Genomic DNA, 21,617 nt, shown 5'->3' on the forward strand with positions numbered 1-21,617 from the left:
CCCCAGCCAATGGAAACATTCTCCCAGCATCAACCCTATCAAGCCCTGTAATAATTTTGTATGCTTCAATGAGATCCCCTCTCATTCTTCTGAATTCAAGAGAATGCAGGCCTAGTTTACTCAATCTCTTCTCATACGAGTCCCGCCATCCCAGGAATCAATTTCGTGAACCTTCTATGTGTATCCTTCCTTAGGTAAGGAGACCAAAATTGTACACAGTACTCCAGGTGTGGTCTCACCAAGGCCCTATATAATTGGAGTAAGACTTTACTCCTGTACTCAAATCCTCTTGTAATGAAGGCCAGCATACCATTTGCCTTCCTAATGGCTTGCTGCACCTGCACATTCACTTTCAGTGACTCATGTACAAGGACTCCCAGGTCCTTTTGAGCATCTGCATTCCCCAATCTTTCACCATTTAGGAAATACTCTGCCTTTGTTTTTTCTACCAAATTGGATAACTTCACATTTATCCACATTATATTCCATCTGCCATGTTCTCGCCCACTCACTGAGCCTGTTGAGATCCCCTTGAAGCCTCTTCACAACCTCTTCATAACTGACACTGACACTGCCACCTAGCTTTGTATCATCAGCAAATTTGGAAATGTTACATTTAGTCCCCTCATCCAAATCATTGATATAGATTGTGAATAGCTGGGGCTCAAACAAGGCCAGGAAAACTGTATAAAAACCAGTGACGAAAAATATTGGCACTGCAGTCAGAGGGAGGTGGTTTGGCCAGTCATCTCGCCTACGAGGATCAGGCTGCAGTCGGAAGGAAGGGCCTGGCTGATCGTCTCAACTTGAAGAGCTGCAGTTGAAAGGCGAAGAGCTGCAGTCGAAGAGACGTGGCCTACAATCAACGCTGGACTGATCATCGGCGGGTGGTTATATGTATGAATTCTTGTAACATTATTGGTGGACTGCTCGAATAGTGGTTGGGGTTTTGAATCTGTCTCAAGAACAATAAAAGATTAAAGACAGAACCTGTGTGTCTGGTGTAATTTTTAATAAGTCTCAAGTCCGAACTCTATAGCCTGTTAGACAGGGCGAGGGGTAATTCCGCACGTCCTACAGATTTCGCGGCCACGAAGGGACACTGAGTGAGAAATTTACGGATCATTAATATGGGTGGAAAAACCGGCAAGACAATGGATGAGTTCGTTACTAAACATGTTGCGGGCAAGTTACCTCTCTGGGAGAGGTGGGTACGGGTCATTATTGACGGTGAGTATCCGGTTTATGAGGCCGAACAATGGACTCAAGGGTCCACACGTCGGCAGCGGATAATAAAAGCCGTCTGGTTGCTAGCCTATCAAAGGCAGGTTAAGAACGATGAGCGTGAAAAGATTAAGTCACGAATGGAAATAGAGGATTATGGCAGGAAAAGCCAGTGATAGAGAAGCGGTGGTGAATAGGTTACTTAAGGATTTAGAGGAAGAACAAGAAGGTCGTAAGAAAGATAGAGAGGTGTTTGAGAAGGAGAAAGCAAGATGGTGTAATAAAGAGCAATATTTGAAAAGTCAGTGTGTGAATCAAGGGAACGAGAGTAAAGCTTGGAAAGTGGAAGCTAGTAGCCAACAACAATGGGCAGAAACAGCAGAGAAGGATAATGAAGATTTGAAAGCTGCCATTAGGGTGGTGCAGAAACAGGTTGTGAAACAAGGTGGGCAGCAAGACCACGCGGAATGCAAAAGGAAGGTTAAAGTGTTAGAAGAAAAAGTAAGAGTACAAAGGGGAATGGTGTGCGCTGTAACCCCGGGAGAACAGCCTGTATTTGGGTGGTCATCTTCAGACAGTGAGTGGGAGGAGGTTGAAGAAGGGGAGTTAGGACCTATACTTGGGAAAAAGATTAAACCACCTCCTACCATGCCTTCCCCAATGAACCCCATACATCAACGAAGGTATCTCACCCCAGGAGTGGATGCCCGACTGGGAGAGAGGGGTAACTTGGACAGAGAATTTTGTTAATTATTATAGGAGTTTGAAAGACATGGTGTCTGACATTAAAAAGTTAGAAATGGGAGGTGAGCCCCAAGGACATTTCATTGCAGTTGAACAAAGAGCAGCAGTAAGTGAAATGGACGAGGATGAAAAGAAGAAGTTATTATTATTCACTCTTAGCCCTCAAGTGTTTAGCAGCCTCCCACCTGACACGAAGATTGGTAATGGGACGTGAGAGAATTTAAAATTGGGGTAGGAACAGGGGATCCCTTCAAGGCTATGGCAGAGATAGAACAGGGGCCCAATGAACCAACCACAGCGTTTGCCGACAGACTATGGCCTACATATATGGAAGCAACGGGTGGAGGAGTAGGAGTGCAAGCCGACTTACAGGGACAACCCAGAAATCACTGGCTCCAGGTTCCGATACCTCATAGTCTGCCATATCAGCCTTTGATCCCACAGATGCAAATAACACTGAGGAAAGGGATTTAAGGAAACTAACTTTGGTGTTTGAAAGAAGACAGCTCGATAAAAGAAACACAGGGACAATTAACAAACCAAAGGGCAAGGTGTGCGAGATGAAGGAAACCTCTCGGAAGTGGCAACAAGCAACCCCGCCAGAAAAGGGAGGGAGCCAGAATAAGTTGCTGAGACAATTTAAAAGGGAGAAAAAAAAGGGAAACAAAGTTTTATCGACACAGACGCTATCAGCTTCTGTCCAAAACAAATAAAACCGGATTTGTTGAGTGAAAGGAACCTTAAAGGATGCTGGAATCTCAGTTTGTGTGAAAGTGTGTGTTAAAAATGTGGAAGTTCTCTGTCTTTGAAAAGTGTCTGTTATGTTTGTTTTAGCTCCAACCATTTTTCTGTACAGAGAGCTAAAAGCTATTTAACCCTCTGTACTCGTCTCTTGAATGTTGGGACAAGTGTGCTGTTTTATGTTTGTTAATTGATTTATGTATGTATATACACATGTATTATTTGAGAGATACTTGAGCCATGTTTTTGAACTGATATAGCACTCCGAGTTTATAACCTATTACAGTGATTAATATTTCTAAGTTGTGTGAATGTGGTTGTTTAAGTATGTTTATTTCAATTTAAGTTCGTGCACCCAAAATTAAATTCAAAAGACAGTTTGTTTTACAGAAGATAAGCTTCAAACCTTGAAGTTAGTTACCATGGTGCCCAGAAGAAAATTAATTTGAACATTTACAAAGCATGTGTAAATGTTTCTTTGTTAATGCAGCTCCTCCCTCTTTTTCAAGTGATACTGGTTAGTTTAAGAGATTGGTCTGAATTAGATTGGAGTTATTGAGGTTAATTAACCTATTAAAACCAGACTTTTGTTACAGCCATGGTGAAATTCTGGTTGGTGTAAATTGTGTGAAAACCTCTAGTTCCGGACACGAGACGATCACATTAGCAATTGGTATTTTTTAAATTTCTGACCAATTTCAAGTGTGTGAGACCAGGGGGAATGAAAGGGAATGCTATTATTGTGTATGGCGTTATTTCACAGAATGTTTGTAGCGGTGTTACTAATGATGTCTGATGCTTTAACCTGCTGTGTTTTGTAAAGATATTTGACATTATTAAATTTAAGTTTCTTAATTTTCAGTGAATATTTCCCCACATTGACAGAAGGGAATCTGGAATTGACAAATTAACCCATTGGGCTGGTCGGAAAGCCACAATGGATTTTCTCTTTTTTTCTTTTAAGCAGGAGGCCATATGAGTGTTGATAGTGGCAAGAGTATGAGGGAATATATGCCTGCATAAATCCACAGGACATACCACTTGAATGGCAACTGGGGGGGGAGGGGTCAACAAGTTTATTCAGTACCGGCAACTGACGAGGATAACATAGAAACATAGAAGATAGGAGCAGGAGTAGGCCATTCGGCCCCTCGAGCCTGCTCCGCCATTCAATGAGATCATGGCTGATCATCCAAATTCAGTACCCTGTCCCTGCCTTCTCCCCATATCCCTTGATCCCTTTAGCCTTAAGAAATATATCCAACTCTTTCTTGAATATACTTAATGAACTGGCCTCCACCGCCCTCTGTGGCAGAGAATTCCACAGGTTCACCACTTTCTGGGTGAAGAAATTCCTCCTCATTTCAGTCCTAAATGGCTTACCCCTTATCCTTAGACTATGACCCCTGGTTCTGGACTCCCTGGCCATCAGAAACATCCTTTCTGCATCTAGTCTGTCCAGACCTGACAGAATTTTATAGGTTTCGATGAGATCCCCTCTCAATCTTCTAAACTCCAGTGAGTATAAGCCCAATTGACACAATCTCTCCTCGTACGTCATTCCTGCCATCCCAGGTATCAGCCTGGTGAATCTTCGCTGCACTCCCTCCATGGCAAGAACGTCCTTCCTCAGGTAAGGCGACCAAAACTGCACACAATACTCAAGGTGTGGTCTCACCAAGGCCCTGTACAACTGCAGCAAGACATCCTTGTTCTTGTACTCGAACCCTCTTGCTACGAAGGCCAACATACCATTTGCCTTCTTAACCGCCTGCTGCACCTGCATGCTTACCTTCAGCGACTGGTGCACAATAACACCCAGGTCTCTTTGCACTTCCCCTTCTCCCAATCTATTGCCATTCAAATAATAATCTGCCTTCCTGTTTTTGCCACCAAAGTGGATAACCTCACATTTATCCACATTATAGTGCATTTGCAATGTTTCTGCCCAATCACCCAACCTGTCCAAATCGTACTGGAGTTTCATGACATCCTCCTCACAGCATACCCTCCCACCCAGCTTTGTGTCGTCTGCAAATTTGGAGATATTACATCCAATTCCCTCATCCAGATCATTAATATATATTGTGAACAGCTGGGGTCCTAGGACCGATCCTTGCGGTACCCCACTAGTCACTGCCTGCCACTCAGAAAACGACCCGTTTATTCCAACTCTTTGCTTTCGGTCCGCCAACCAATTCTCTATCCAAGTCAATACCTTGCCCCCAATCCCATGTGCCTTAATTTTGTACGCTAACCTCTTATGCGGGACCTTATCGAAAGCCTTCTGAAAGTCCAAATACACCACATCCACTGGTTCTCCCTTATCTATTTTACCAGTTACATCCTCAAAAAATTCCAGTAGATTAGTCAAGCATGATTTACCTTTTGTAAATCCATGTTGACTTTGTCCGATCCTGTCACTGCTTTCCAAGTGCTCTGCTATTACATCTTTTATAATGGACTCTAGCATTTTCCCCACTACCGATGTCAGGCTTACCGGTCTATAATTCCCCGCTTTTTCTCTACCACCTTTTTTGAATAGTGGGGTAACATTAGCTACCCTCCAATCCATGGGTACTGTTCCAGAGTCTATTGAGTTCTGGAAGATGACCAGCAATGCATTACTATTTCTAGGGCCACTTCCTTAATTACCCTGGGATGTAGATTATCAGGCCCTGGGGATTTAATCGGCCTTCAGTCCCATCAATTTTCCTAACACCATTTCCCTACAAATACTGATATCTTTCAGTTCCACCCCTTTCATCAGACCCTATGTTCCGCGGTATTTCTGGGAGGTTATTTATGTCCTCCTTTGTGAAGACAGAACCAAAATATGTATTTAGTTGGTCTGCCATTTCTTTGCTCCCCATTATAAATTCCCCCGATTCTGACTGCAAGGGACCTATGCTTGACTTCACCAATCTTTTTCTCTTCACATATCTATAAAAGCTTTTACAGTCAGTTTTTATGTTCCCTGCAAGCTTACTCTCATATTCTATTTTCCCTTTCTTAATTAATCCCTTTGTCCTCCTTTGTTGAATCCTAAACTGCTCCCAATCCTCAGGATTATTGCTTTTTCTGGCCAATTTGTATGTCCTCTCCTTGGATCTTATGCTATCCCTAATTTCCCTTGTTAGCCACGGTTGAGTCAACTTTTTTGTTTTATTTTTATGCCAAACTGGGATGAACAACTTCTGTAGTTCATCCATTCGGTCTTTGAATGTTTGCCATTGCCTATCCACCGTCAACCATTTGAGTGCCATTCCCCAGTCAATCCTACCCAACTCGTTCCTCAGACCATCGTAGTTTCCTTTATTTAAATTGATGATTGAGGACCCTAGTTTCTGAGTCAACTACTTCATTCTCCATCTTAATGAAGAATTCGATCAGATTATGATTGCTCCGACCCAAGGGGCCTCGTACAACAAGATTGCTAATTAATCCTTTCTCGTTACCTAATACCCAGTCTAAGATGGCCTGATCTCTGGTTGGTTCCTCGACATATTGGTCCAGGGAACCATCCCATAAACACTCCAGGAATTCCTCCTCCACAGTATTGTTACTAATTTGGTTAGCCCAATCTATATGTAGATTAAAGTCACCCATGATGATTGCTGTGCCCTTATTGCACGCTTCTTTAATTTCCCTTTTAATGCCATCCCCAACCTCCGCCTTACTGTTTGGAGGTCTATATACCGCTCCCACTGACGTTTTTTTCCCCCTTAGTATTTCTCAATTCTACCCATACAGATTCCAACCCAACTCCCCCATGCTAAAACAATTAATAACATTTTACAAGAAAACTATGATGCTTTCGACGAAGCAGCAGGAAATGACGTGTATAGTTTATGGATTTTGGTTGGAAAACCTACAGCGAATTACTGAGGGGAAGCTTCCCTCGTGGGTGACTGATCAACATTAAAGAGTTATGTCCACCTACCAACTGAATTTGACTATGTGTCAGGTCAGAAAATTAGTGCAGGTATACCCGGTGAAACATTACTGCGACTGGCTGAAGCAGAGGGATGTCACTGTTGGGTTTATTATCTTGTCCTGCAGGGGAGTGCAACCCCAAGTCCTCTGTTTTGTATAGAAAACATAGGGGTACGCCGGGGAGATAATGTGGTAGAGTATTGTGACCCCCTAAAGTATGTGGCCCAGATGGATGTGATCACGTGGGTGGCCCCAGACCTTACTGGATGCACCCGAGACCGGGATGCGTTCATTAACCCTTATGACATAGCAGAGCATGCAGCCCCCGCTTATGGGTTTAAATGGGATCACGTGGCATGGAATTGCACTATAAATGTAACTCTGGGGGAGCATTTCCCTCTGAGATCATATCAGGAAAGAGGGGAATATTGTCTCACCACCGTACACCGGGAATACCAGTATGGTAATCTGATCTGTCCTATTGTGACAGGAACATTTTGTTTGACCTGTATGATTGGAGCGCGGGTGTTATTAAATGTATATTCACATGACCAACTAACTATTAAGTTAAAAGAGCAGTTGTACCAATATGTTGTTACATTTGGATACAACATACCAACCCTGCCCGAGTACCTGATAGGGTTCATGAAGCGGATTAATTAATCTCAAAAACATTATTACATTTTGACCCAGAAGAATCATGAGATAAGGACGGAAATACTTAAAGTCGGGGTCGATTCGTCCTGGTGGGTTTTTGGCATGAATATCGAGGTTCATCCTTGGATAAGGATTATTTCCCACGCTTTGGTCATTATTCAGTTGGTAATTCTGTTATACCTGTTTACGCTAACGTGTCGTGTCAAGAGACGGCGCAAGCAACAAGAAATAGTCAGGTTACTGCAGAAAACTCAGGATGCTTGAGTAAGTAACTGTAACCCAAAAAAAATCTGGCGACAGTTACTTGAGGAGGGGCTGTAGGCTTACACAGACACTTAATTTTTAATTTTAATTATTAGTAAAAAAACAGTACTAGCAAAATGAATGGGTCTAAAAGTCGATAAATCCCAAGGACCTGATGACCTACAAGACTTGAAAGAGGTGGCCATTGGGATAGTGGACGCATTGATTGTCATCTTCCAAAATTCTATAGATTCTGGAACGGTTCCTGCAGCTTGGAGGATAGCAAATGTAACCCTGCTATTTTAAGAAAGGAGGGAGAGAGAAAACGGGGAACGACAGACCTGTTAGCCTCACATCAGTAGTTGGGAAAATGCTGGAATCTATTATAAAGGAATCAATAACTGGGCACTTAGAAACTAATAGTAAGATTGGGCAGAGTCAATATGGATTTATGAAAGGGAAATCCTGTTTAACAAACCTATTGGAGTTCTTTGAGGATGTAACTAGTGGAGTGGACAAAGGGGAACTGGTAGATGTGGTGTATTTGGATATTCAGAAGGCCTTCGATAAGGTCCCACACAGGAGGTTGGTGAACAAAATTAGGGCACATGGAATTGGGGGTAATATACTAGCATGGATTGAGAATTGGTTAACAGACAGAAAACAAAGAGTAGGGATAAACGGGTCTTTTTCAGGATGGCAGGCTGTGACTAGTGGGGTACCGCAAGGATCGGTGCTTGGGCCCCAGCTATTCACAATCTATATCAATGATTTGGATGAGGGGACTAAATGTAACATTTCCAAATTTGATGATACAAAGCTAGGTGGCAGTGTCAGTGTCAGTTGTGAAGAGGATGTGAAGAGGCTTCAAGAGGATCTCAACAGGCTCAGTGAGTGGGCGAGAACATGGCAGATGGGATATAATGTGGATGATTGTGAAGTTATCCAATTTGGTAGAAAAAACAGAAAGGCAGAGTATTTCCTAAATGGTGAAAGATTGGGGAATGCAGATGCTCAAAAAGGACCTGGGTGTCCTTGTACATAAGTCACAAAGTGAATGTGCAGGTGCAGCAAGCCATTAGGAAGGCAAATGCTATGCTGGCCTTCATTACAAGAGGATTTGAGTACAGGAGTAAAGAAGTCTTACTCCAATTATATAGGGCCTTGGTGAGACCACACCTGGCGTACTGTGTATAATTTTGGTCTCCTTACCTAAGGAAGGATATACTTGCCATAGAGGGAGTGCAATGAAGGTTCACGAAATTGATTCCTGGGATGGCGGGACTGTCGTATGAAAAGAGATTGAGTAAACTTGGCCTGTATTCTCTTGAATTCAGAAGAATGAGAGGGGATCTCATTGAAGCATACAAAATTATTACAGTGCTTGATAGGGTGGATGCGGGGAGAATGTTTCCCTTGGTTGGGGAGTCTAGAACCAGGGGCCACAGCCTCAGGATAAAGGGTAGGGCATTCAGGACTGAGATGAGAAGAAATTTCTTCACACAGGGTGGTGAATCTTTGGAATTCTCTACCCAAGAGGGCTGTGGAGGCTCAGTCATTGGGTATATTCCAAACAGAAGTCGCTAGATTTCTGACTGGTAAGGGCATCAAGGGATATGGCGATAGGGCCGGTGAATGGAATTGAGGCAGAAGATCAGCCATGATCTCATTGAATGGCGGAGCAGGCTCGAAAGGCCGAATGGCCAACTCCTGCTCCTATTTCTTATGTTCTTATTTTACTGTTGTTTGTGGGATTTTGCTGTGTGCAGATTCGCTGCCCTATTCGAGAGACTTGAGCACAAAATCTAGGCTGATGCTCCAGTGCAGTATTGGTGCTGGATCTGAAGATAAATTGGGCTGTTTGGCAGGATAATGCAGATTGGCTACGAGGAATATTTTCTGCGAGCTGCTTGCCCTATCTTCAAATCACTTTTAATTATGTCTGAAGCGAACATTGGGCTGTATGCAGGAGGAAAAAGCACTAGCCTCATTCATGTCTAAACTTCATACCAGGAAATTCTGCAGATCCTGATAATTTTTTTTTAACTCTTATGGACAAATTTCTACCTGTTGTTGTTTTATATATATTGGTATGTATCTGCATCTTTGGCTTCTGTGTAAGCCTAATCTTTGCAAATAAACTTGATTTGTAGTTTTAGCCCGAGCAATATATTAAGGTGGTATTTAGCTGACTGTTCGAGAAGTCAGGAGGTGGACAGCATGATTAATCTCTGGGGTACAATAGCTCAGTAAATCAGGTGGCTGTTAGCCCTGTGGGATATTATTCCTATTTACTATTTTTTTTAAAAATTAATTCTCGGGATATGGCCATTGTTAGCAAGGCTGGCAGTTACTACCTATACCTTGTTGCCCTTGAGAATATGGTGGTGAGCCTCCTTCTTGAACAGCTGCAGTCCATGTGGTGAAGGTGCTCCCGCAATGCTATTAGGTAGGGAGTGCCAGAATTTGGACCCAGTAACAATGTAGGAACCGCGATATATGTCCAAGTCGGGATGGTGAGAGACTTGGAGGTGATGGTGTTCTCATGCACCTGCTGCCCTTGTCCTTCTGGGTGGCAGGTCACAGGTTTTGGAGGTGCTGCCGAAGAAGCATATGTAAAGGGCTGTAAGTTTCAGATCAGAAGGGACTCAGAGCGACTGAATACAGTGGTAAGGGGCGGAACTATAACAGTAATTACAGTCCGTGCTGCATTATCACCAGTACTAACTTACTGCAAGTGTTTGAAAGACTTACATTTATATAGTGGTTTTCATGACCGCAGGACATTCCAAACTGCTTTACAGCCAATGAAGTACTTTATGAAGTGTAGTAGGAAATGTTGCAGCCAATTTGCACACAGCAAGATCCCACAACAGCAATGAGAGAACGACCAGATAATCTCTTTTACTGATGTCAGTTGAGGGATAAATGTTGGCCAGGACACCAGGGAGAGCTCCCTTGCTCTTCTTCGAAATAGTTCCATGGGATCTTTTACATCCAACTGAGGGGGCAGACGGGACCTCAGTTTAAAATGTCAATCCTAAAGGCGGCACCTCCAACAGTGCAGCACTCTGAGTACTGCACTGGAGTGTCAGCCTAGATTACGTGTTCATGTCTCTGGAATGGGACTTGAACCCACAACCTTCTGACTCAGAGAGGTGAGAGTGCTACCCACTGAGCCATGACTGACTCAAATTGGCAATCGTAAGTAAAACATAACTATTCTACTTCTTCATTTTACCACATTATGGTGCACTGGTTTCTCCTTTAATTTTTGTGTGTGGAGTCTGCTGTTCGTTTCTATCAGTTTTGTAAGACCACAATGTGTCATTGCCTACTTTGCACTTTAGATTTTGGGCTGGTAATCACACTGCACAGTGCACACGGTTAATGATTAACAGTTGAATTGGAGTCGGTAAAACATAAACCTTTACATAAATTTTGCATTAGTTTCATAATAGCTGACAATTCTGAGAGGACAGTCATGTGAGAACCGTACAAGGGTTTTCTCATCATGTAACCAGAAAATATACTCACATTATTTAGTAAAACCAGCAGCAGTTTTTATATACAACACCATGCATCACTAACATACCACAAGAACATGTAGATGCAGAGTGCAAATCACTAAATACTTGCCCACAGAGCAGGGCGGCGCCAGGGCCCACAGTGAGAATGTAGGGAGGAGAAAGTGTGTGTCGGATGGTATATTGGAGTTTAGAAAGAAGATAGGGAAAGTTGAGAGGCGCACTGACCAGAACAGAAATGAATAAAGTAAAGGTTGCGACAGAGGGAGAGGTTGAACTGCCCATCAGATGACATCCTTTACCTTGTATCCTGCCCAGTTACAGGAGCAGTATCCAAGGCTTGGATAGACTTCAGAGACAGTTAAAAGTTGTTTTGGGGAGGGAGAAAAGGTGAAGGGAAAATCTGAGCTTGTTTGGTAAAAGAGATGTGGGAAAGCCAGCTGAAATCAGGAGAGAAGGTGAGACCAAGAACAGCAATGGATGAAGATTGACTAAGGTTGGAGCCATTACAGGGAAGAGGTAGGCGAGACTGGGGAGAGCCATGAAGGAACGGTGTGTTTGAAGGATCAATTACCATTGCCTAATGTTGTGCTTCAGCCACTAATCTGCCTTATCTGAGTTTCTGTCTTTAAATTAAAGCGTGTTAGCATAAAATATTTAATTAGGAAAGAGATAAAATGATGACTGGTCGACATGGTCACAAGGGTGTCTTATCTCACAGTGGGCTGCTCCACTATTGACTTACTTGTCCTTCACAGCCCATATGAACACAGAGTACCTGTTACAGAGTGTCACAGCAACAAGAAGCAAGGAGGGGGCGGGGAACACACTAGTGAGGCCGTGTAATGTCCAGCTCAATGTGAAATTCCAGTGAGGGGATGTGGTGTGCCTCACTGGAGCAAATTACACTGTAAAGCAATCGCTATATTGTACGTCACCAACAGCAGCTTCCCCCCCCGGGGAGGGGACCGCGCACCACCACCACCACCCCCCCCCCCCCGGGGAGGGGACCGCGCACCACCCCCCCCCCCCCGGGGAGGGGACTGCGCACCACCCCCCCTGGGGAGGGGACCGCGCACCACCCCGCCCGCCCCCCCCCCCCCCCCCGGGGAGGGGACCGCGCACCACCCCCCCGGGGAGGGAACCGCGCACCTCCACCAGACACTGGGCAAATTCCAAATTCCAGTGGGACTTGCGGCTTTCAGCTCCTTGGCCCTCATCTAAAAGGAGGTGCAGGGAGAACGCAGCTGAAATGGGTGGGGGAAACCCAACGGATCGTATCTTAGAAATCAAATACCTTCATATCTACCAATGGATCCCCTTGTAGCAAGGTCCATTCATATCGCACAATTCCCTGATCGTCGGCACTGCCTCTTCCGTCCAGCAGCACCCAGTCAGTAGGCAGCAGCAACACCATGTCCTGGCCTGCATCGCAGTAGGGGGCTTCATCATTCCCTGCAGAAGAGTAGACAAACAGCAAGATAAAGAGAATATCGCCTTGCCAAGGCCTGAAGGAGTCAGCACTTTAGATGAGGAACGCCCGCACCAAACACTTTTGAAAATGGGGTAACTTTTGAGGCAGTCTGCGGACAGATGTCAGCCATGGCTCAGTTGGTAGCACTCTCGTTCCTGAGTCAGCAGGTCATGGGTTTGAGCCCCATTCCAGGGATGTGAGCACAAAATCTAGGCTGACACTCTAGTGCAATACTGAGGGAGTGCTACACTGTTGGAGGTGACTTCTTTTGGATGAGACCGAGGCCCCGTCTGCCCTCTCAGGTGGACGTAAAAGATCACATGACACTGTTCTGAAGAGTAGGGGAGTTATCTCCAGTGTTCCGGCCATAATTATCCCTCAACCAGCATCACTAAAAAGTACAGATTATCTGGTTGTTATCTCATTGCTGTTTGTTTGAACATTCCCCGCGCAAATTGGCTGCTGCGTTTCCCTACATTACAACAGCGGCTACACTTCAAAAGTACTTCATTGGCTGTAAAGCACTTTGGGATGTCCTGAGGTTGTGAAAAGCGCTATATAAATGCAAGTTCTTTCTTTTGTTCTTCACAGCATTTGGATCAGACTCCTTGCTCATTTTCCCCATTCCATCCACACAGGGATTAATCTGTATTATCCCTCCCTTCTCCTACTGGCTGTTGAGGTATCTCTGAAGAACAGCCAAGGATCAAGAGTGTCACCACAATTGAGAAGTAAATCCAAATAGGGATGGAAATCAATGTACTGGTCACTGAAGTGAGTGCTCGGCTTTTCGTAGAGACTAGAATCAATTACTCATAAGCTTGGAATAGGGACTGGAGGAGGCCATTCAGCCTCGAGCCTGTTCCGCCATTCAATTAGATCATGACTGATCTGTATCTCAACTCCATGTACCTGACTTGGTTCTGTAACCAGTAATACCATTGCCGAACAAAAATCTATCAATCTCAAAATTTCCAATTGACCTAGCCTCAATAGCGCTTTATTTTTGCCGGGGGGTGGGATTGGTGGTGGTGGAAAGAGTTCCAGATTTCCACCACCCTTTGTGTGAAGGTGCCTCCTGACATCACTCATGAATAGCCTAGCTCTAATTTTAAGGTTATGACCCCTTGTTCTGGACTCCCCTTTCAACTACTTTAATCATCTTAAACAAGTCAATTATATCAACCCTTAATCTTCTATACCGAAGGGAATACAAACCAAGTCTCTGCAACCAGTCCTCATAATTTAACACTTTTAGCGTTGTGCTTACAAAGTGATCAAACACAACTGACTGAATGTCCTTCGTTATACATCTTAACCAGACCTATCCTACTCAGCACACATAAGAACATAAGAAATAGGAGCAGGAGTAGGCCATACGGCCCCTCGGGCCTGCTCCGCCATCCAATAGGATCATGGCTGATCTGAATCTAGACTCACGTCCACTTCCCTGCCCTCTCCCCGTAACCACTAATTCCCTTATCTGCTAGGAAAATGTCTATCTCCATTTTAAATTTATTTAATGTTGCAGCTTCCACAGCTCTCTGGGGTAGCAAATTCCATAGATTTACTACCCTCTGAGTGAAGAAGTTTCTCCTCATCTCAGTTTTGAAAGGGCAGCCCCTTATTCTAAGATTATGCCCCCTAGTTCTAATCTCACCCATCAGTGGAAACATCCACCCGATCAAGCCCCCTCACAATCTTATATGTTTCAATAAGATCGCCTCTCATTCTTCTGAACTCCAATGAGTAGAGTCCCAACCTACTCAACCTTTCCTCATACATCAACCCCCTCATCTCTGGAATCAACCGAGTGAACCTTCTCTGAACCGCCTCGAGAGCAAGTATATCTTTTCTTAAATATGGAAACCAAAATTGCACGCAGTATTCCAGGCGTGGCCTCACCAGTACCCTGTATAACTGCAGCAAGACTTCCCTGTTTTTATACTCCATCCCCCTTGCAATAAAAGCCAAGATTCCATTGGCCTTCCTGATCACCTGCTGCACCTGCATACTAACCTTCTGTGTTTCATGCACCAGGACCCCCAGATCCCTTTGTACTGTAGCACTTTGCAGTTTCTCTCCATTTAGATAATAACTTGCTCTTTGATTGTTTCTGCCGAAGTGCATAACCTCACACTTTCCAACATTATATTGCATCTACCAAATCTCTGCCCACTCACTTAGCCTGTCTATGTCCTTTTGCAGGTTTTTTATGTCCTCCTCACTCACTGCTTTCCCTCCCATCTTTGTATCGTCGGCAAACTTGGATATGTTGCACTCGGTCCCTTCCTCCAAATCGTTAATATAGATTGTAAAGAGTTGGGGTCCCAGCACTGACCCCTGCGGAACACCACTAGTTACTGATTGCCAGCCCGAGAACGAACCATTTATCCCAACTCTTTGTTTTCTGTTAGATAGCCAATCACACAGAATCACAGAAACCCCACAGTGCAGATAGAGGCCATTTCGGCCCATCGAGCCTGCACCGACACATATCCCACCCGATCCCCGTAACCCCTACACCAACACATATCCCACCCTATCCCCGCAACCCCACGTATTTAATCCCCCTAACACTAAGGGTCAATTTATCATAGCCAATCAACCTAACCCGCACATCTTTGGACTGTGGGAGGAAACCGGAGCACCCGGAGGAAACCCACGCAAACACGGGGAGAATGTGCAAACTCCACACAGACAGTCACCCGAGGCCGGATTCGAACCCGGGTCCCTGGCGATGTGAGACAACAGTGCTCACCACTATGCAATCTTCCACCCATGCCAGTATATTACCCCCAATCCCGTGATTTTTTATCTTGATCAGTAATCTTTTGTGTGGAACCTTGTCAAATGCCTTTTGGAAGTCCAAATACACTACATCCACTGGTTCCCCTTTATCCACCCTATATGTTACATCCTCAAAGAATTCGAGCAAATTTGTCAAACATGACTTCCCCTTCGTAAAACCATGCTGACTCTGTCCTATTAAATTATGTTTATCCAAATGCTCTGTTACTGTTTCCTTAATAATGGACTCTAACATTTTGCCAACCACAGATGTTAGACTAACTGGTCCATAGTTTCCAGCTTTTTGTCTACTTCCCTTCTTAAATAAGGGTGTTACATTAGCAGTTTTCCAATCTGCCGGGACCTTTCCTGGGTCCAGGGAGTTCTGGAAAATGATCACCAATGCATCCACAATCCCTACCGCCACTTCTCTCAAGACCCTAGGATGTAGGCCATCAGGTCCGGGGGATTTATCCGCCTTAAGTCCCATTATTTTACTGAGTACCATCTCCTTAGTGATTTTAACCGTGTTTAGCTCCTTCCCCCCCCCCCCATTGCCCCCTGTTTGTCCAGTGTTGGGATATTTTTAGTGTCCTCTACTGTAAAGACTGATACAAAATATTTGTTCAGCGTCTTTGCCATCTCCATGTTCCCCACCACTAGTTTCCCAGTCCCATCCTCTAAGGGACCAACGTTCACTTTAGCCACCCTTTTTCTTTTTATATAGCTGTAGAAACTCTTGCTATCTGTTTTTATATTTTTTGCTAGTTTACTTTCATAATCTATCTTCCCTTTCTTAATTAATCTTTTAGTTATTGTTTGCTGGCTTTTAAATGCTTCCCAATCTTCTATCCTCCCACTAGATTTGGCTAATTTATATACCCTTGTTTTCAGTCGAATACTATCCTTTACTACTTTACTAAGCCACGGATGGCTGTCTTTTCTTTTACTCCCCTTTTTCCTCAGTGGAATATATTTATCTTGAAAGATGTGAAATATCTCCTTGAATGTAGACCACTGCTCTTGTACCGTCTTACACTTTAATCTGTTTCCCAGTCCACTTTAGTCAATTCTACTCTCATACCTTCATAGTCTCCTTTATTTAAGCTTAGTACGCTGGTTTGAGATCCAACTCGCTCACCCTCAAACTGAATTTGGAATTCAACCATATTATGGTCACTCATTCCAAGGGGATCCTTTAGTAGGTCATTTTTTATTAATCCTGTCTCATTACACAGGACCAGATCTAAGATTGCCTGCCCCCTGGTTGGTTCAGTTACATACTGCTCAAGGAACCCGTCCCTAATACACTCAATGAACTCATCCTCAATGCTGCCATGCCCAATTTGATTAGTCCAGTCAATATGAAAGTTAAAATCCCCCATGATTATAGATGTTCCCTTATTACAAGCTCCAACTATTTCCTGATTTATACTCCGGCCAACAGAGTTGCAACTGTTAGGCCTATAGACTACGCCCACTAGTGACTTTTTCCCCTTATTATTCCTTATCTCCACCCAAACTGTTTCACTATCCTGATCCTTTGACCCAATATCATTTCTGACTATTGCAGTGATTCCATCCTTGATTAACATAGCAACCCCACCTCCCTTTCCTTCCTGTCTGTCCTTCCTAATTATCAAATACCCTTGTATGTTTAGTTCCCATTCATGATTATCTTGCAGCCATGTTTCCGTAATGGCCACCAGATCATACCCATGTGTAGTTCTTTGCACCGTCAACTCGTCAATTTTGTTACGAATGCTGCGTGCATTCAGATAAAGAACTTTCAAATATGTTTTCTGACAATTTATTCCTGCTTTTACCCCTTTTACTACTTTACCTTTATTATATACATTCTGTTCCTTCCTGACACGCTCTGGTTTTTAATTCCCCCACTGCTACCTTGCTCTATTGCCTTCTCCGCTGTCATTTTTATTTTTCGCTCTCTTAAAAACTCCCACTAATTAGTTTAAAGCCCTCTCTACAGCCCTAGTTATTCAATTCGCCAGGATTCTAGTCCCAGCACTGGCCAAGTGAAGTCCGTCCCAACGGAACAGCTCTCTCCCGTCCCAGTACTGATGCCAGTGTCCCAGGAAGCAAAACCCATTTCTCCTACACCAGTCTTTGAGCCACGCATTTAACACTCTAATTCTATTTACCCTAGCCAAATTTGCATGTGGCTCCGGTAGTAATCCAGAGATTATTACCCTTGTGGTTCTGCTTTTTAATTTGGCCCCTAGCTGCTCAAACTCCCTCAGCAGAACCTCCTTCCTTGTCCTATCTGTCGTTGGTACCAACATGGACCACGACAACTGGATCCTCCCCCTCCCACTCCAAGTTTCTCTCCAGCCCAGAGGAGATGTCCTTAACCCTGGCACCGGGCAGGCAACACAGCCTTCGGGACTCTCGCTCTTGGCTGCAAAGAACTCTATCTATCCCCCTAATGATACTATCCCCTACCACTACAACATTTCTTTTAACTCCCCCCACTTGAATGGCCCCCCGCTCCACGGTGCTGTGGCCAGGTTGCTCATCCCGCAGTCCCTGTTCCCATCCTCACAGGGAGTAAGAGCCTCAAACCTGTTGGACAAGAGCAAGGGCGGCGGCTCCTCCAACACTACCTCCTGGATCCCCGTACCTGCCTCACTTCTAGTCACACCATCCTGACCCGGGCCACGGACCACATCTGAATTAATTAATCTAATTGGTGTGACTACCTCCTGATACACAGAGTCCAGGTAACTCTCCCCCTCCCTGATGTGTCTCAGTGTTTGAAGCTCGGACTCCAGCTCTTCAACACGGAGCCGGAATTCCTCGAGCAGCCAACACTTACTGCAAATGTGATCACCGTGAGCATCAACGGTGTCCACCAGCTCCCACATATTGCAGCAGCAACACATCACCTGATCTCCCATTCTATGTAATTAATTAAATTATTATTTTTAAATACCCTCTGCCCCGATTCTAGATGATGAATATCGCACCTTAGAAACTATAAACCACAGAGTTTAAGCTTAAAAAGAGAAATAATTACCAACCAATCACTTACCCGCTTTCTGGTGATGTCACACTTGGATTACTTTTTACCTCTCTCCTTCCCTCTGACTTCGGAGACTGGAGATTGGTAGGCCTTACCTGGGTCTCTGAAGCCTTTTTAAGCTTCCCGCTCGCGCCTCCCGCCGACACCCGCGGTCTGAGGCCTTACCTGGGTCTCTGAAGCCTTTTTAAGCTTCCCGCTCGCGCCTCCCGCTGACACCCGCGGTCTAAGGCCTTACCTGGGTCTCTGAAGCCTTTTTAAGCTTCCCGCTCGCGCCTCCTGCCGACACCCGCGGTCTGAGGCCTTACCTGGGTCTCTGAAGCCTTTTTAAGCTTCCCGCTCGCGCCTCCCGCCGACACCCGCGGTCTGAGGCCTTACCTGGGTCTCTGAAGCCTTTTTAAGCTCCCCGCTCGCGCCTCCCGCCGACACCCGCGGTCTGAGGCCTTACCTGGGTCTCTGAATCCTTTTGAAGCTTCCCGCTCGCGCCTCCCGCCCAATTAGATCATTACCCCATTGATTGCGAACCCCTTAACCTGTCTACCATCCTTAACCAGGACAGAAACTGGCTCATCAGCTCCCAGGACCCTGTAGTGGCCGATGAAAAGAGGACAGGAGCAACCTGTGACGGGCCCGCTCTAATTTTCCCTCCTTGGCCCCCATTCTGTCCAACTCCGTGACCAAGATCAGATCTCCCAGAATGCGGCCCATTGGGGCAATGGTCTTGCCTCGTCTCGGTTGAGTCACCATACGCAGTCTAGCTGTACTCCGCCAACTTTGGCCAGGACTCCCCTGCTCTTCTTCGAAATGGTGCCATGGGATATTTTACGTCCATCTGAGAGAGCAGACGGGGCCCTCGGTTTCGCGTCACATCCTGAAGACGGCACCGCCGACAGTGCGACACTCCCTCACTGCAGCGTCAACCTGGAGTTTGTGCTCAAGTTTCTGGTGTGGGGCTAGAACCCTCGACCTTCTGACCCAGAGGCGAGAGTGCTGCCCACTGAGCAGCCAATCTAGGTCCTAGCTGGAACAATCCGAACCGACCGTTCATGGACTGACTGAAAGTACTTTGGCACTCGAGTTGGGCCCTTACGGTTGCCATGGCGACGCGGCTCGGTTTGCTGGCTGGCGTTGAGCGGCCGGGAGAAGCTGCTGTATCCCCGGTGCGGGGAGAAGCGACAGACGTCGCGGCCTCGGGAGGTGCAGTTGAAGAGGTAGCAGCTGAGCGCGGGCGGGGTGTTGGGCCTGGGCTCTAGGCCCCGGGCCCAGTCCAGGCCCCGGCCTCCTCCTCGGGCCCGCTCCACCACGGCCACCGTGCAGCTGGGGAAGCCGCAGCAGGCCCGCAGGCACTGCGCCGGGCTAGTGACGGCGGCCGGGGCGCTGAGGAAGGTGGCGCCGGCGCTCAGCGAATCCCGGGTCCGGATGATGTAGTCTTGCAGCAGGCCAAAGCCGGGCTCGCAGCCGCCGGAGAGCTCGGGCTCCGGGCCCCGGGCCTCGCCGGCCTCCCGAAGCTGCTGACGGAACTCCCCGAGCATCAGCGCTCCGGGTCCGGCCCCTGTCGTCGTCCTCAGCCACACGCAGGCCGCGAGGAGCCGGCAGGCCAGCGCCGATGCTCCGGGCATTGTTCGCAGAGGCGGCAGAGGCCTCAGCTCATGGTGTGCGGCGGCAGCCGGGCGGGAGGGGCCGGGGGACAGAGCTGACAGCAAAGAGGCGGGGAGACAATTACATCCAAGGTACTGGACCGCGAATAGAGAGAGAGAGCGAAGGAGGGGCCAGAGAGAGAGCTGGGCCAGAGAGAGAGAGAGTGAGAGAGAGTCAAGGAGTGGTGGAGACAGAGATGCACTTCCTCACAGCTTGTGGAAAATATCACGGCATAAGGGAGAATTTCTACCCAAAATTCACAAAAATATGCCCTGAATTCAGAAATTTGAATGACGACCAAAAACTCCCATACCTACTAGGGGAACAGAGAAATTGTGTAACCTTAGCGCCACACTATGTTACAACTTGCCATAAACAGAGGGACAACCATTAAATCTAAGAAAAGAGTATATACAAATTATATGAATGTATATTTATACACTCAGGGATATATCTGTTTATACACTGTATGGATAGATCCGCGTTTATGTGTTCAACCATAAATGTTTTTCGATGCTTTGGCAACATAAGATGTACCTTGTCATGCCAATAAAGCGATTTGAATTGAATTGAATTGAGAGGGAGGGACCAGAGAGAGAGAGAGAGAGAGAGAGGGAGGGACCAGAGAGAGAGAGGGAGGGACCAGAGAGAGAGACCAGAGAGAGTGCGGTGCTGACGGCATACTAAGCGAGATGATTAAACACACAGACGATAAGATGAAACTGGCTATCCTAAAACTCTTCAACTTGGTTCTGAGAGTCGGTTACTTCCCTGATATCTGGAACAAAGGACTCATAACACCCATATACAAAAGTGGGGACAAAGTCGACCCAAATAACTATCGAGGCATCTGTGTAAACAGTAACCTGGGGAAGGTATTCTGTAGTATCATAAACAAAAGACTTATAAACTTCCTTGAGGAGCACAATGTCTTGAGTAAAAGCCAAATTGGATTCCTACCAAACTATAGAACATCAGATCATATCTTCACCCTACAGACCCTAATTGACAAACATGTTCATCAAAACAAAAGCAAAATCTACGCATGCTTTATAGATTTCCAGAAGGCTTTCGATTCCATCTGGCACGACGGTCTATTCCTGAAACTTATCGAAAGCGGGGTAGGGGGAAAAACATATGGTGTAATTAAATCAATGTATACAAACAATAAATGTGCAGTTAAAATTGGAGACAAACAAACAAAATACTTCCCACAGGGGCGGGGGTTGACACAGGGCTCGCCCATCTCACCGACACTCTTTAATATTTACATAAATGAATTGGCAAAACTACTTGAACAATCTACAGCACCCGGCCTCACCCTATATGAATCCAAGGTTAAATTCCTCCTCTATGCAGATGACCTGGTTCTGCTGTCACCAACTGAGGAGGGTCTACAGCAGAACCTGGATCTGCTGGAGTCGTTCTGCCAGACCTGGGCCCTGACAATAAATCCCAAAAAAACCAAGATCCAGACATCAGGGACCCAAAATAAATTTCACACTAGGAACAACCAAAATTGAACAAACCACTAACTACACATACTTGGGCTTAAAAATCAGTTCTATGGGAAATTTTCATCTGGCTGTGAATGAACTGAAAG

At 45.6% G+C, this 21,617-nt stretch overlaps 1 protein-coding gene across 3 annotated transcripts in view; it reads right to left on the bottom strand.

Annotated features, from left to right (window-relative positions):
* Window positions 1–20,140, bottom strand: part of lrp11 (low density lipoprotein receptor-related protein 11) — a 48,936-nt gene extending 28,796 nt beyond the window's left edge. For 2 of the 3 annotated variants that reach the window (XM_085981862.1, XM_085981863.1), the window contains exons 1-2: window positions 19,467–20,140; window positions 12,370–12,527 (exon numbers count right to left, since the gene is read on the bottom strand). In XM_085981862.1, the coding sequence (XP_085837988.1) occupies window positions 12,370–12,527; window positions 19,467–19,995 (687 nt within the window). In that variant the 5' untranslated portion in view covers window positions 19,996–20,140. The remainder of the gene's footprint in view (window positions 1–12,369; window positions 12,528–19,466) is intronic. The other variant, XM_085981861.1, reaches the window with a different exon arrangement.
* Between the last annotated feature and the right edge of the window lie 1,477 nt (window positions 20,141–21,617).

The sequence above is a fragment of the Somniosus microcephalus genome, chromosome 3 (genome assembly GCF_052327205.1).
Source record: "Somniosus microcephalus isolate GS21.2 chromosome 3, FLI_Smic_1.0, whole genome shotgun sequence".
Classification (NCBI taxonomy): domain Eukaryota; kingdom Metazoa; phylum Chordata; class Chondrichthyes; order Squaliformes; family Somniosidae; genus Somniosus; species Somniosus microcephalus.